The 14,756-nt window shown below is 40.1% G+C and overlaps 1 protein-coding gene across 1 annotated transcript; it reads right to left on the bottom strand.

Annotated features, from left to right (window-relative positions):
* Positions 1-12,286: 12,286 nt before the first annotated feature.
* LOC113123817 (olfactory receptor 11A1-like) lies at positions 12,287-13,213 on the bottom strand. Its single transcript, XM_026296122.1, has one exon. The coding sequence runs from the start codon at positions 13,211-13,213 to the stop codon at positions 12,287-12,289; it is 927 nt and encodes a 308-aa protein (XP_026151907.1).
* Between the last annotated feature and the right edge of the window lie 1,543 nt (positions 13,214-14,756).

Genomic DNA, 14,756 nt, shown 5'->3' with positions numbered 1-14,756 from the left:
GTATCTCTGGCAGAGGAATTAAAGAGCTTTTTTGCCCATTTTGAATAGAGCACTGTGACCACATCCACATCACCCTACACTTCACGTGCCCCCCGCTACAAACCACTGACTGTACACGAGTGTGATGTGAGTAAAAAGAGAGAACCCCACAAAGGCCACTGGCCCAGATGGATTACCAGGGAAAGTGCTCAAGGCCTGCGCTAATCAGCTCTTACCTTTTTTCACCACCATCTTTAATCTGTCTGTCACAAGCCAACATCCCTGTCTGTCTAAAGTCACACGTCATCCTCATACATTAATTTTGCACTGTGCAGCATGTGGAAAAATAATTCTACATGTACAGTGAAAGCAGTGGTGCACAAGACATGACAGTTCTTTCCTCATTACTCAAATTCTTGTCTGACTTTAATGCCCACAGTACTGAATCATAACAAATTAAGAAATTGACTTGTAGGAGTTTGTTGCTGTGATTAAAGGCAAAATGAAAACATTAACCATCAACACATATATGTTTAGGTTTTCAACATTTAAAATGTTTATTTTCATCTTATGACCAATATGAGCTTCATCAGGTCCTCTGCTCTGCCCTTGTCCTCTTCATCATCCTCACCGCCAGAGTCATCCTACACACCACCATCCTATGCTGTCTGGCTACTCTCTCTCTCCAACCACTACTTTGCAGTCACTGACCTCTTTTAGGTTGGAATGTCTGCACAAGATGTAATCAACTTGTGTGCTCCTGCTTCCACTTTTATATGTCACCCTATACTCCTCCCTTTTCTCAAAAAATTTATTCACTACAGCCATTTCCATCCTTTTTGCAAAGTCTACCACCATCTGTCCTTCTGCATTCCTGTCCTGCATACCAAACTTAACCATCAATTCCTTGTCACCTCTGTTTCCCTCACCAACATGTCCATTGAAATCTGCCCCAGTCACCACACTCTCACCACTAGGGATATCCTGAATCACCTCATCCATCTCCCTCCAGAATTTCTCCTTCTCTTCTAACTCACATCCTACCTGTGGGGCATAACCACTGACAACATTCAACATCACACCTTCACCTTTCAGCTTCAGACTCATCACCCTATCTGACCCTCTCTTCACCTCCAGAACATTCCTAGAAAAATCCTCCTTCAGGAAAACTCCTACTCCATTCCTCTTTTCATCCTCGTCATGATAAAATAGCTTGAACGCTGCTCCTAATCTATGAGCCTTGCTACCTTTTCACCTGGTCTCCTGAACACACAAGAGATCCATCTTTCTTCTCTCCATCACATCAGCCAACTCTAGTTTTCCCTGACAAAGTCTCTATATTCAAAGTCCCTACTCTGAGTCCTACAGTCCTGCCCTTCCTCTTCTCTCTTTGCCTACAAACACGCCTTCCTCCTCTCCTTCTTTGACCAACAGTATTCCAATTTTCACTGGCACCCTGTGGGTCAACAGCACCAGAGGCAGTCACAGTCAAGTCAATATTTGTGATTCGCATGTTTGATTTGGCTTAAATGTTACGTAGGATGCCTCTTCCTAACACAACCATCTGCATTTACCTGGATTGTGCCCCCTTGTTGCATTAGGAGATTAGCTCCATGGTACAGTTTACATATTCATACCTTAAACCAGCATCACGAAGGCTGCAAAGGAAGTGGCGTTCCACAAATTTAAAGGAATTTTATCTAGCCTGGAAAAACTGGCTATTAACATACCAAAAAAAAAGCTCTCCGCAAAGCAAGAACTGCATACTATTGATCACTAATAGAAGAAAATAAGAACAATCCCAGGTTTATTTTCAGCAGTATAGCCAGGCTGACAAAAAGTCACAGCTCTGTTGAGCCCAGTGTTCCCTTAGCTCTCAGCAGTGATGACTTTGAGTTTCTTTACAAATAACATCATAATAACTACTAGAGATAAAATTCAGCAGATGCTTCCAACAGCTGCAATAAATGAATCTTCTACTAGAGTAGCTTTTGAATCATCAGTAAGACCTCAGTTATGTTTAGACTGCTTCTCTCCCATAGATCTCTCTGAATTCACAATCAGTAGTTGCTTCATCTAAATCAACGTGTCTCAGAGACCCCGACTAGACTGCTTAAAGACACCCTGCCATTAATTATCTCATCTTTATTAGACTTGATAAATTTATCGCTAGTATCAGGCTACGTACCACAGGCCTTTAAGACTGTAGTAATCAAACCGCTACTCAAAAAGCCTAATCTTGATCCAGGAGTCTTGGCTAATTATAGACCAGTATCCATCCTACCATTTATTTCTAAAATCCTTGAAAAAGCTAGGGTTAGCCTCAGATAATAGACTTGTTTCTATACTTGTCCTCCTAGACCTTATGTGCTGCATTTGACACTATTGACCACAACATCTTATTACAGAGACTGGAGCATGTAACTGGTATAAGAGGAACAGCATTAAAATGGTTCCAATCCTATTTATCGGACAGATTCCAGCTTTTAATGTCCATGATGAACTTTCCACATGCACAAAAATTAGTTATGGAATTCCACAAGGTTCTGTGCTAGGACCAATTCTGTTCACCCTGTACATGCTTCCTTAAGGCAATTTTATTAGGAAGCACTCAATTAATTACCACTGCTATGCAGATGACACTCAGCTGTATCTATCTATGAAACCTGATAACACAAACCAGTTAGCCAGACTTCAAGCGTGTCTAACTGACATAAAGGCCTGGATGACCAGTAACTTCCTACTTTTAAATTCAGAGAATAGAGAAGTTATTGTATTTGGGCCTAAAAACCTCAGAAACTGCTTTTCTAAAATTATAGTTACTCTAGATGGCATAGCCCTGGCCTCCAGCACTACTGTGAAAAACCTTGGAGTTATTTTTGTCCTTTAACTCACACATTAAACAAATCTCTAGAACTGCCTTCTTTCACCTGTGCAACATTGCCAAAATTAGGAACATCCTGTCTCAAAATGATGCAGAAAAACTAGTCCATGCATTTGTTACTTCAAGGCTAGATTACTGTAACTCATTACTATTTGGATGTCTCAGTATCTCCATAAAAATCCTCCAGTTACTCCAGAATACTGCAGCCAGAGTCCTGACAGGAACTAGCAAGAGAGATCATATTTCTCCTGTATTAGCTTCTCTTCAGGGGACTGGTTCCAGGTAAAATACAGAATAAAATTTAAAATCCTTCTTCTCACATGCAAATCCCTTCATGATCAAGCTCCTTGATACCTTAAAGTCCTCATACTACCATATTATCCCAAATGACCACTTCGCTCTTAGAGTGCAGGTCTACTTGTGGTTCCCAGGGTTTCCAAAAGCAGAATGGGAGGCAGAGCCTTTAGCTATCAAGCTCCTCTCCTGTGGAACCAGCTCCCAGTCTGGGTTCAGGAGGCAGACACCCTCTGTACTTTTAAGGCTAGACTTAAAACCTTCCTCTTTGACAAAGCGTATACTTAGGGCTGGTTTCAGGTAACCCTGAAACATCCCTTAGTTATGCTGCTATGGGCCTAGACTGCCCGAGGACCATCAGTGCACTGAGCTCCCCTACCCTAACCCTCCCCTCACTTCCCTTCCCTTCCCTTCCCTGCTCCCCCGTCACATGTATTTTCCACCATTGAATGTCACTAACCTTGTGCTTTCTCTCTTCCCTAGTTTGTGCTCTCTCTAACTATGAGACCACCTGAATTTCCTTTTGGGGATAAATAAAGTTTATCTTATCCTTACATTGAGAAGATGCTCTTGTGCCTTCTCAAGGATCTTGTTGGCCCTGTGACTCACAGCTGTGGTCTGTAGGCGTAGGCTGTTTGGGATGATTCTCTGTTTTTGTCTGATGTTAACCCTCTGGGGTCGACGCACGCGCCGCCGCATTTTGACGCATCTTTTTCTGATAAGGCCGAAACAAACTTAAATTACTCCGTCAATTCTGATCGTACAGATAAAAGAAGCATATCATTCAAATCTGTAAAGGGTCTAGTTTTAGTGGCATACCATCATAATAACAACAAAACGTTGTGCTTTTTTTAAATAAAGAAAGCCGACAGGGTGCGCTCTCGGACTTTTCTGTCTCTGCCATTTCTCTTCACAGACACATAAATAAAACAACCAGAATCTCAGCGAATATTTGGCTCATAAAAATAAGAATTTTATGGCTAGAAAGCTTGAAATGTTTTCTTTTGAGTGAAACAATTCAAGTCAAAAACAAATCATCACTTTTTACTTAATCCATATGAACGTAAGGAGAAGTCCGTTTTTTCCTGTCTCACCTCATTACAGGTAATGCGTTCCCGCCTTGTACACTGTCCACTGTTCACATGTAAATAATCTCAGGTGAACCAGGTAAATATGTGCACACCCCCGAGAAATGACACAAAATATCAAACTTCATCATAGAATTTACTCACTTTTTCTGCACGTTTGGATGATGGCGCGTCACAGACGTGATGAAGCACTTCTTGTATTCCACACAGAGACAAATAGTTTAGCTTGTCCTCAGAGTAAAAACACTGATTTTAACTCAAATGAGGATCGTTTGGCTCCTCATTGTTTTGTATTGTGCTGCACTAATCCGTCCCATCTACATTGACTGAAAGGCTCATTATGCGCGTCTTTGTCTGGTCGTTAAGTGCGTCTTTTGTGTTCTCAGGTAAATCACATGACTATTCATCCTCAGACAGACCCTCTTGCATATGGTCTTTCTGGACAAAAAGTGTCTTAGAAAATTTAAATCAGTGTATTGTTTACTGTGAATGTGTGAACAAGATGACATTCACAGCACTCTGAAGTAAACACTTTAGCCTACAACATGCAGGTCTCCAAAGTCTTGTGAACCAATGTTCTGTTTGTGTTTTATGGTCTTATTTCAGTGAGTAAAAAATTGTAGTTTTTCACTAACCATGCATAACCACTTTTTTCTCAAAAACACAATACTGTATAAACTTGCTGCTCACATATTATCGTAGCCAATTTTGTGCTGATTACAGTGTTATTAGACTTTAGACATTAATATGTTTAAAAAACACTGAAAAAAGCACAAATGTCAGGACATGTCAAAATTTGTCCAGGCCCCAAAAACCCCCTCAGACCCCAGAGGGTTAAAGCATAAATGAGTCATGTAATCTGACATTTTCCTTTCATATCCCCTCACCAACTTCAGGGTCTTGCAAAGTGTGCTGAAATATGTCTGTGAAGATTCTCAGTCGCTCATTTGTCCAAGTTATCTAGAAGTTGAGTTATGGCAACTGCATTATTTTTCATTCACTAAAAATATTTCACCACTCATGCTTTTGGTTTCTTCAGTCTATGGATATGGATATGTTGGATATGTTTAGTGGGGTAAAAAATGAAAATGGCAAACTCTCATAGAGAAATAACCTACCTTTTGGAGGAACAACACACCTATGAGAAACTGCGAAAAGACCCTACAAATATCTACGTGACAAAGGTGATTGTTTAAAACACAGAGAAAAGCACAATTCCATTGACATTGACTTATGCGCTCAGCAGCAGAAAAACTCATTTAGTGTCAACAACCTGAAGGAATCATGTGAAAAATGGAGCAGACTCTGAAACACACACACATAAAAACACACAATTGATCAACCAGTTGAATCAACACGTCTCAGTTTGACCTCAGACTGAACACTATCACCTCCATGAAGGAGGATTTATTACAGGACTGTTGGACTAGACTGACAAAATTATAGTTAGGTGGACCTAATAAACTGACAATGGAGTGTTTCTACTTTAACAATACACCCAGATATGATGCCAATATGAAAATATTCAGTGAATGAACAAGTTAAGCCACAAAAAACAATAAACACAAGAATCAAACTGACAATTAGAATCAAACTGTATTTCTGGGTTCTGCAGCAAATTGCGTAGTTAGTAGTGATTACATAGTGTAGTTGAAGCTGATAATGCTCTTTACTATGATTTAGGGTTTTAGAAACATCTTTACACTCAAAACCTTTCAAGGCTCAGAGAAATCACATCTCTGTTTTATTCTGACACAAAACAATGACTGTACAACAGTTATCAGTGTTAGTACATTAGACTATTTTACCTGGACAGAACAATTTCCTGAGGTGTTTATAAATTTCTTTCATCTTTAGTCCATATATGATTGGATTGAAAAGAGGATGATATAAAAGTCCTTGCAAGGACATTATTAGAAACAAAATTTTAGAAAAATCAGTTTGAGCAACATGACCTAGAAGTACATCAAATGAAGCCAAACAGGAAAAGTTGATTAGAACAATCAGGTGAGGTAAACAGGTCTGTGCAGCTTTTCTCCTGACTTCTCTACCACTTCGATAGGTGATTATAAATATCCTTATGTAGGTAAAAAGGACAAACAGCACAGGGACAATTAAAAGATTAACATAAGCAATCATAATATATATATTTAGTACTCTTGACTGCTCACATTGAAGTTTAAAAACAGCAGTGTTACAATATATGTGCTTCAAAGAAAACTCACATAGCTCAACATCAGCACTCAGACCAATTGGCACTGCAAACTGACCAGCAGGCAGAATCCAAGCTACAACCAGTAAAATACAGATGTTTGTTTTTGTCATGATAGTTGGATACTGCAGAGGTTTACATATAGACACATACCTGTCATAGGACATGGCTGCCAACAGTAAAAACTCTGAACCACCTAAAGAATAACCCAATTGAAACTGAAAGAGACATGCATGATATGATATGATCTGTTTTACAGATAAAACATCCGTTAAAATCTTTGGGTAAAAAATAGTGCTGTAAAGAACAGAGTTCATTAACAAAGCTGCAATGAAAATGTACATAGGCTCATGGAGGTTTTTGTGAATCACTATCAGACACACAATAGTAGAATTACTGCAGATTATTAGAATATATGCTGTAAACATGATCACAAAATAAACAAATCTATATTTGTCCAGTTCCACATATGCATCAATAGTTATATATGTTATATTTAGGTTATTATCCATTAAGGTTTAAAAACAAAGTGTTAATGACAAAGACTTGAAGTATCAAAGCAAAGATCACATGAACATATTATACAGTATATCTGTCATTCAATTGTCTAATGTATTCACTGATACCCGACCTTGACATGAACTTGTGTTGAAATATTGCAACAAATACAAACCTCCAGAATACAAAGTGAACTGTTTGACTCTGTGGGTTGATTTTTATCAGCTTGTTTCTCCCTCCATGGATCTCATTAAACTCTTCACCAAGAGCTGTCGTCATGTAAACATCAAAACAGTAGACCCCTGTTGTCCATCCATCCATCCATCCATTCATTATCTATCCCCACTTATTCCTTAACCAGGGTCACAGGGATCTGCTAGAGCCTATCCCAGCTCTCTTTGGGTGAAAGGCAGGGGTACACCCTGGACAGGTCACCAGTCCATCACAGGGCCACATAGAGACAAAACACCTCACACACTTACACTCACTACTATGAGCAATATAGTCACCAATCAACCTGACATACATGTTTTTGGACTGTGGAGGAAACCAGAGTACCTGGAGTAAACCCTCGCAAGCACAGGGAGAACATGCAAACTCCACATAGAAATGCCGGGTTGCGAAGCCACGACCTTCTTGCTGTGAGGCAAGTGGAAGGCAGGGTACACCCTGGTTGCTGAGTGATTACCACTCAGACACCATGCTGCCCTAGTCCTATGTTGCTATACACTAAAATCATCTGAAGAAACATGTCGCTGTACAAACAAGAACCTTTTTTGACCCTTAGGAGACTGGTGCAAAAGCTGGTTCAGTGACTGGAATGAGACTGGAGGCTCACTGGAGGCTGTGGTGGAGAGATGCTCACAGATAAAGGTAGAGACCATCCTAGAATAAACTGACCATCCATTTCACAACATCCTGATGTAGCAGAGAAGCAGCTGCACTGGACGACTCACCTCACTGAGCTACAGGACTGAAAGATACAGGAGATCCTTCGTCCCTGCTGCCATCAGGCCCTACAATAACTTGGCCAATGGCAGATGGCAGAACAATCCCAGGTTTCTTTTCAGCACTGTAGCCAGGCTGACAAAAAGTCACAGCTCTGTTGAGCCCAGTGTTCCCTTAGCTCTCAGCAGTGATGATTTTATGAATTTCTTTGCAAATAAAATAAGCGGATGAATAAAGTTTATCTTATCCTTACATTGAGAAGATGGTCTTGTGCCTTCTCAAGGATCTTGTTGTCCCTGTGACTCACAACTGTGGACCGCAGGCATAGGCTGGTTGGGATGATTCTCTGTTTTTGTCTGATGTTAAAGCATAAGTGAGTCATGTAATCTGACATTTTCCTTTCATATCCCCTCACCAACTTCAGGGACTTCCAAAATGTGCTGAAACATGTCTGTGAAGATTCTCAGTCGCTCATTTGTCCAAGTTATCTAGAAGCTGAGTTATGGCAACTGCATTATTTTTCATTCACTAAAAATATTTCACCACTTATGCTTCTGGCTTCTTCTGTCAGGGTTGGTGCTGGGGGGTTAGAAGTCGGACCAAGGATTACGCCCACTCTGGTACATCAAGTTCAAACGAAACTTTATTTAGAACAAAACTCAACGAAAGCCAAAACATGAATCACAGGAAACTAAAGGGACAAAGGTACATAAGCAAAGGGTCAAGACAACACGAGTCAAGGGGACGAGACAGGAGGGTCAAAATCACACATATATTCAGGGAACACGTCAGACTACAAGGGAACGAATTCAGGGGGGCAAACGTCTGGGTCACACACACCTCGGGGACACACCAGACTCACACAAACGGACAAGGGTCGAAGGTCTGGGGTCACACACACCTCGGGGACACACCAGACTCACACAAACAAACAAGGGTCGAAGGTCTGGGGTCACACACACCTCGGGGACACACCAGACTCACACAAACAAACAAGGGTCGAAGGTCTGTGGTCACACACACCTCGGGGACACACCAGACTCCAGGGAAACAAGCACGCAGACTAAAGGGACAGAGCAGGAGACACACGACAAGACTAAGACAACGAGGCAAACATGAACACTAAGGAGACAAGGCATGAATAAAGGGGACTAAACATGAACACCGGGGAGCTAAACAAGAAGACGAGACATGGTGAAAAACACATACAAACAGAGGCAGATAACTTGACTTAAACCCAGGAGAACAAAAGGCAGTGACGGCAGATCTGGCAGAACAAACGCATATTGGGCGGAGCAAAGGCATGTAAGGCAGAGCAAAACGCATCTAAGGCAGATGACCTGCCAAAGAACTGTAACTGAACAAAGATATAAGAAGGGAAGAACACAAACGAGGCACAGGTGAAAACAATCAACTAATTGGGTCAAAGTAAAGTGGAAAAAGACAAAACAAAACCACATCCTAAAGGAACTTACAAAATAAAAGCACGAAAAAGGAACTCCAAAACACGGATCCTGACATCTTCAGTCTATGGATAGGTTTATTTGGAAAAAAAATGAAAATGGCAAACTCTCATAGAGAAATAACCTACCTTTTGGAGGAACAACACACCTATGAGAAACTGGGAAGGGACACTACAAATATCTACGTGACAAAGGGGACTTTTTAAAAGACAGAGAAAAGCATAACGCCATTGACAGGGCTACTTATGTGCCCAGCAGCAGAAAAACTCATTTAGTGTCAACAACCTTAAGGAATCATGTGAAAAATGCAGCAGACTCTGAAACTCATGCTTTTCCTCATTCATGTGAAGAAGAGTCAGGATAAGAGAAGCCAGGACCAAAGGTGATGCACATTCATAAATTAGTCTGATCATGCTACAGAATATTACCACCGTTGACAATCACACATATACAAGCTTTAAGTCCTATATGCACTCATAAACATACAGGCACACACACACACGTAAAAACACACAATTGATCAACCAGTTGAATCAACACGTCTCTGAAACAGTTTGACCACAAACTGAACATTATCACCTCCATGAAGGAGGATTTATTACAGGACTGTTGGACTAGACTGACTAAGTTATAGTTAGGTGGATCTAATAAACTGACAATGGAGTGTTTCTACTTTAACAATACACCCAGATATGATGCCAATATGAACATATTCAGTGAATGAACAAGTTAAGCCACAACAAACTGGAAACACAAGAATCAAACTCACAATTAGAATCAAACTGAATTTTTGGGTTCTGCAGCAAATTGTTTAGTTAGTAGTGATTACATAGTGTAGTTGAAGCTGATAATGCTCTTTGCTGTGATTTAGGGTTTTAGAAACATCTTTACACTCAATACTTTTCAAGGCTCAGAGAACTCACATCTGTTTTATTCTGACACTAAACAATGACTGTACAACGGTTATCAGTGTTAGTACATTAGACTATTTTACCTGGACAGAACAATTTCCTGAGGTGTTTATAAATTTCTCTCATTATTAGTCCATATATGATTGGATTGAAAAGAGGATGAAACAAAATTGTTTGTGTCGACATTATTTTTGTTGTTATTATGATGGTATGCCACTAAAACTAGACCCTTTACAGATTTGAATGATATACTTCTTTTATCTGTAAGATCAGAATTGACGGAGTAATTTAAGTTTGTTTCGGCCTTATCAGGAAAAGATGCGTCAAAACGCGCCGGCGCTTGCGTCGACCCCAGAGGGTTAAAATCCTTCTAACATACAAATCCCTTCATGATCAAGCTCCTTCATACCTTAAAGACCTCATAGTACCATATTATCCCAATAGACCACTTTGTTCTCAGAGTGCAGGTCTACTTGTGGTTCCCAGAGTTTCCAAAAGTAGAATGGGAGGCAAAGCCTTTAGCTATCAAGCTCCTCTCCTGTGGAACCAGCTCCCAGTCTGGGTTCAGGAGGCAGACACTCTCTGTACTTTTAAGGCTGGACTTAAAACCTACCTTTTTGACAAAGCGTACAGTTGGGGCTGGCTTCAGGTAACCCTGAACCATCCCTTAGTTATGCTGCTATAGGCCTAGACTACCTGAGGACCATCAGTGCACTGAGCTCCCCTACCCTAACCCTACCTTCCCTTCTATTCCCCTCTCCTCCCCTGCTCCCCCCTCACATGTATATTCCACCACTCAATGCCACTAACCTTGTGCTTTCTCTCTCCCCTAGTTTGTGCTCTCTCCCTCTCTCTCTCTGTATCTTCTGCAGGTGTCCCTGGCCTGGAGCTGTATACTGGTTACTGGCCCCACCAACCTGCAGTGTCTATTTGTTGTTTATTGTTGCTGTTCTTTTCTCTCTCCTCTATCCACTCACCCCAACTGGTCGAGGCAGATGGCTGCCCAAACTGAGCCCAGTTCTGCCGGAGGTTTTTGCTTCCGTTAAAGGGGAGTTTTTCCTCTTCACTGTCACCAAGTGCTGCTCGTAAGGGATTTGTTGGGTTTTTTTGTTTTTTGTAAGGTGCCTTGAGATGATTGTATGATTTGGCGCTATTCAAATAAATTGAAATTGAATTGAAATAGTGCAAGTTCTCTGTGCCATGACAGACACTGAACCAGACCCAAGCCTGCTTGAAGAACTGTGCCAGGGTAGGTTCAGTTGGACTCAGGCACAGTACACACAATGTGATCCTGTTCAACTTGGATCATTTCAAGTACACTGTGAATTTTGGCTGGGGAGGTGGCACCATGCCTAGTGTGAGTACACCCTTAGAGATTGTTCAAAACAGAATACAGACCTGAGACACACTATGTTTCTTCACTTTCAGTCAAAACCATTGTTGAAAGTTGAGTTTAGCTTTTATTAAGACTCTTTCACACTTTTGTTGCAAATTTATGTTTATATAATGAATTATATAATGGGGGGTTAATAATTATAATAAATTTATGTTTATATAATGATGTATACAGTACATCTATTTCCTTAATTATATCTATAAGTATAGACTTAAGTATACACACTGCCGCTTATATATACAATTACTGTTTTCTAAGTAGGACTGATATTGTCACAGATTGCAAGGACCATTTTGTCTAAAATGCTTTTAGTTGAAAATAACACCTGTGAAAGGTGAAGAATCCTATGGCAAAACTGAATATTTCAACTTAATAGTTTCACTTGTTGCAGCACGGTGGTTTAGTGGTTAGCACTGCTGCCTCACAGCATGAAGGTTTCTGATTTGAAACCCGATTTTCACTTAAAGGTCTGAGCATTTGAATTGTGATAAAGTGTGTTACAAGAAGCTATGTGGAAAAATAGACACTACTAATGTCATTCACTCTACTAAACTCCATCCAAGATTCATAGAAAGAAATAAATGACTGTACAATAGTTATCCTTTTTGGAATATTAGCCTCTTTTTCCTGGACAGAACAACCTATTTAGGCGTTTATAAATCTCTGTCATTTTTAGTCCATATATAACTGGATTAAAGAGAGGATGATACACTATCACTTGCAATGTCATTATTAAACGCACAATTGTTGGAAAATCATTTTCCAGTTGTAGAAGAAGTACATCAAATGTAGTCAAACAAGAAAAGTTGATTAGAACAATCAGGTGAGGTAAACAAGTCTGTGCAGCTTTTCTCCTGACTTCTCTACCACTTTGATAGCTGATTATAAGTATCCTTATATAGGTAAAGAGGACGAAAAGCACAGGGAGAAATAAAATGTTAATTAGACAAATCAAACCATATATATTTAGTACTGCTGAAATCTCACAGTGTAGTTTATAAACTGTGCTGTTGCAAAGTATTCCTTTGAAATAATACTTACACAGTTTAGTATCAGCACTCAGACCAATTGGCACTGCAAACTGACCAGCAGGCAGAATCCAAGCTACAACCACTAAAATACAGATGTTTGTTTTTGTCATGATAGTTGGATACTGCAGAGGTTTACATATAGACACATACCTGTCATAGGACATGGCTGCCAACAGTAAAAACTCTGAACCACCTAAAGAATAAGTTATAAACCACTGAAAGAGACAGGCTGAATATGATATGATCTGTTTTTCAGATAAAACATCAAACAACATTTTTGGGTAGGTGGCAGTGCTGAAAAGAACAGAGTTCATTAACAAAGCTGCAATGAAAATGTACATAGGCTCATGGAGATTTTTGTGAATCACTATCAGACACACAATAGTAGAATTAAAGCAGATTATCAGAATATATGCTGTAAACATGATCACAAAATAAACAAATCTATATTTGTTCAGTTCAACATATCCATCAAGTGTTATATATGTTATATTTAATTTTTGATCCATTAAGGTTTAAAAACAAAGTGTTAATGACAAAGACTTGAAGTATCAAAGCAAAGATCACATGAACATATTATACAGTATATCTGTCATTCGATTGTCTAATGTATTCACTGATACCCGACCTTGACATGAACTTGTGTTGAAATATTGCAACAAATACAAACCTCCAGAATACAAAGTGAACTGTTTGACTCTGTGGGTTGATTTTTATCAGCTTGTTTCTCCCTCCATGGATCTCATTAAACTCTCCACCAAGAGCTGTCGTCATATAAACATCCAAACAGTAGTCCTCTGTTGTTATACAGTAAAATGATCTGAAGAAGTGTGTTGCTGTAGAGAAGAAGTTTCCCATTTCCACTGTTTCACTTTTTGTTATCATCTTTGATGGAGCTGCCAGCTGAGTAATAAAAGGAACCAGTCATGTCACACATGTCTTTAGTTGCTGCCTAATTAGTAAAGTTTAAGTGACTTGCCAAACACTGATCCCCATTACACTGTTGCATGGCCTTGTGTTCTCATCAGATGGAACCTGGAACAACTCTCTTCTCAAGAACAATGACAAAATCTGCTGGTTTCATAAAGTTTCTGGAATAACCCTTGTTTTCAGAAGCAAAGGAAGAAGTAGTCTGATTTCAAGATTAAGTCCATGTAGGAAGGAGGTCAGAGTACATGGAAGATCAACAAAACTTCAGATTCTAAAATTGGAGAAATCAGTGTGTATTGACAGTTGCTGCCTGGCAGGTTTCAGTTTTTGTGAACCTGCTATTCTCTTGGTATTTTCAGACACAACATGCTTTAGACTTTACTCAGAATAGTTCAAAAAACAAAAAATACCCAGTAACAGCAACAGAAACAGAAACTGGTCAGACTGACTGGTTGAACTGCAGAGAAAGTCTACAGTTTCCATTTTTAACAACTGCCCTGTCCAACAGCAGAAGACCAGCCCAGGTTCCTGTCAGCCAAGAACAGAACTCTGAGGCTGCAGTGGGCACAGGCTCACCAGAACTGGACCATTACTGCTGATGCCAAATTCTGACCACACTGCTGAACAGCTCAGGATTTCGCATCAGCAGCATGAATCCATCCAGGGTGATTAGATCAGATGACTTGATCTAATCTGAACCCCAGGTATTATTTTCTTATTGGATGCTTGTGCTGGTTTTAGGTTGGTCATAAACACCATGTTGGAATTAGTGTGATTTACTAATGTCACCAGAACATCTGAGGCCTCAGACTGATTGACTGACCTACCTTGTCATTGTATCATTAATTCTGTGGTTACACGTTCTGGACTTGGCTGAAGAGAGGAGCAGGACTATCAACTGATCAGCATGTGGTGATGACTTGGACCAGATGGTCAAAGAGACTGCTGGACAAACATGGTGAACTCAAGTGTGTATTAAGAAAGAGCTGGGAAAATGTGGCTGAAGCCCCAGTCAATGGGGTCTTGAACTCTCACCTATAGAAGAATTTTTTGGACATCCTGGTGGATGTGTGGGGACATGGAATCTGAGTGGCCACATTCAAATCCTCCAATGGGGAAATG

Source organism: Mastacembelus armatus, chromosome 21, assembly GCF_900324485.2.
Source record: "Mastacembelus armatus chromosome 21, fMasArm1.2, whole genome shotgun sequence".
NCBI classification, from domain to species: domain Eukaryota; kingdom Metazoa; phylum Chordata; class Actinopteri; order Synbranchiformes; family Mastacembelidae; genus Mastacembelus; species Mastacembelus armatus.
Note: the sequence above shows the minus strand (reverse complement) of the source record. Positions and strands in the feature narration are given on the sequence as shown.

Bases quoted from the DNA above. Each gene is read 5' to 3' on its own strand.
- LOC113123817 (XM_026296122.1), bottom strand. From the start codon at position 13,213: ATGGATCAAAAATTAAATATAACATATATAACACTTGATGGATATGTT.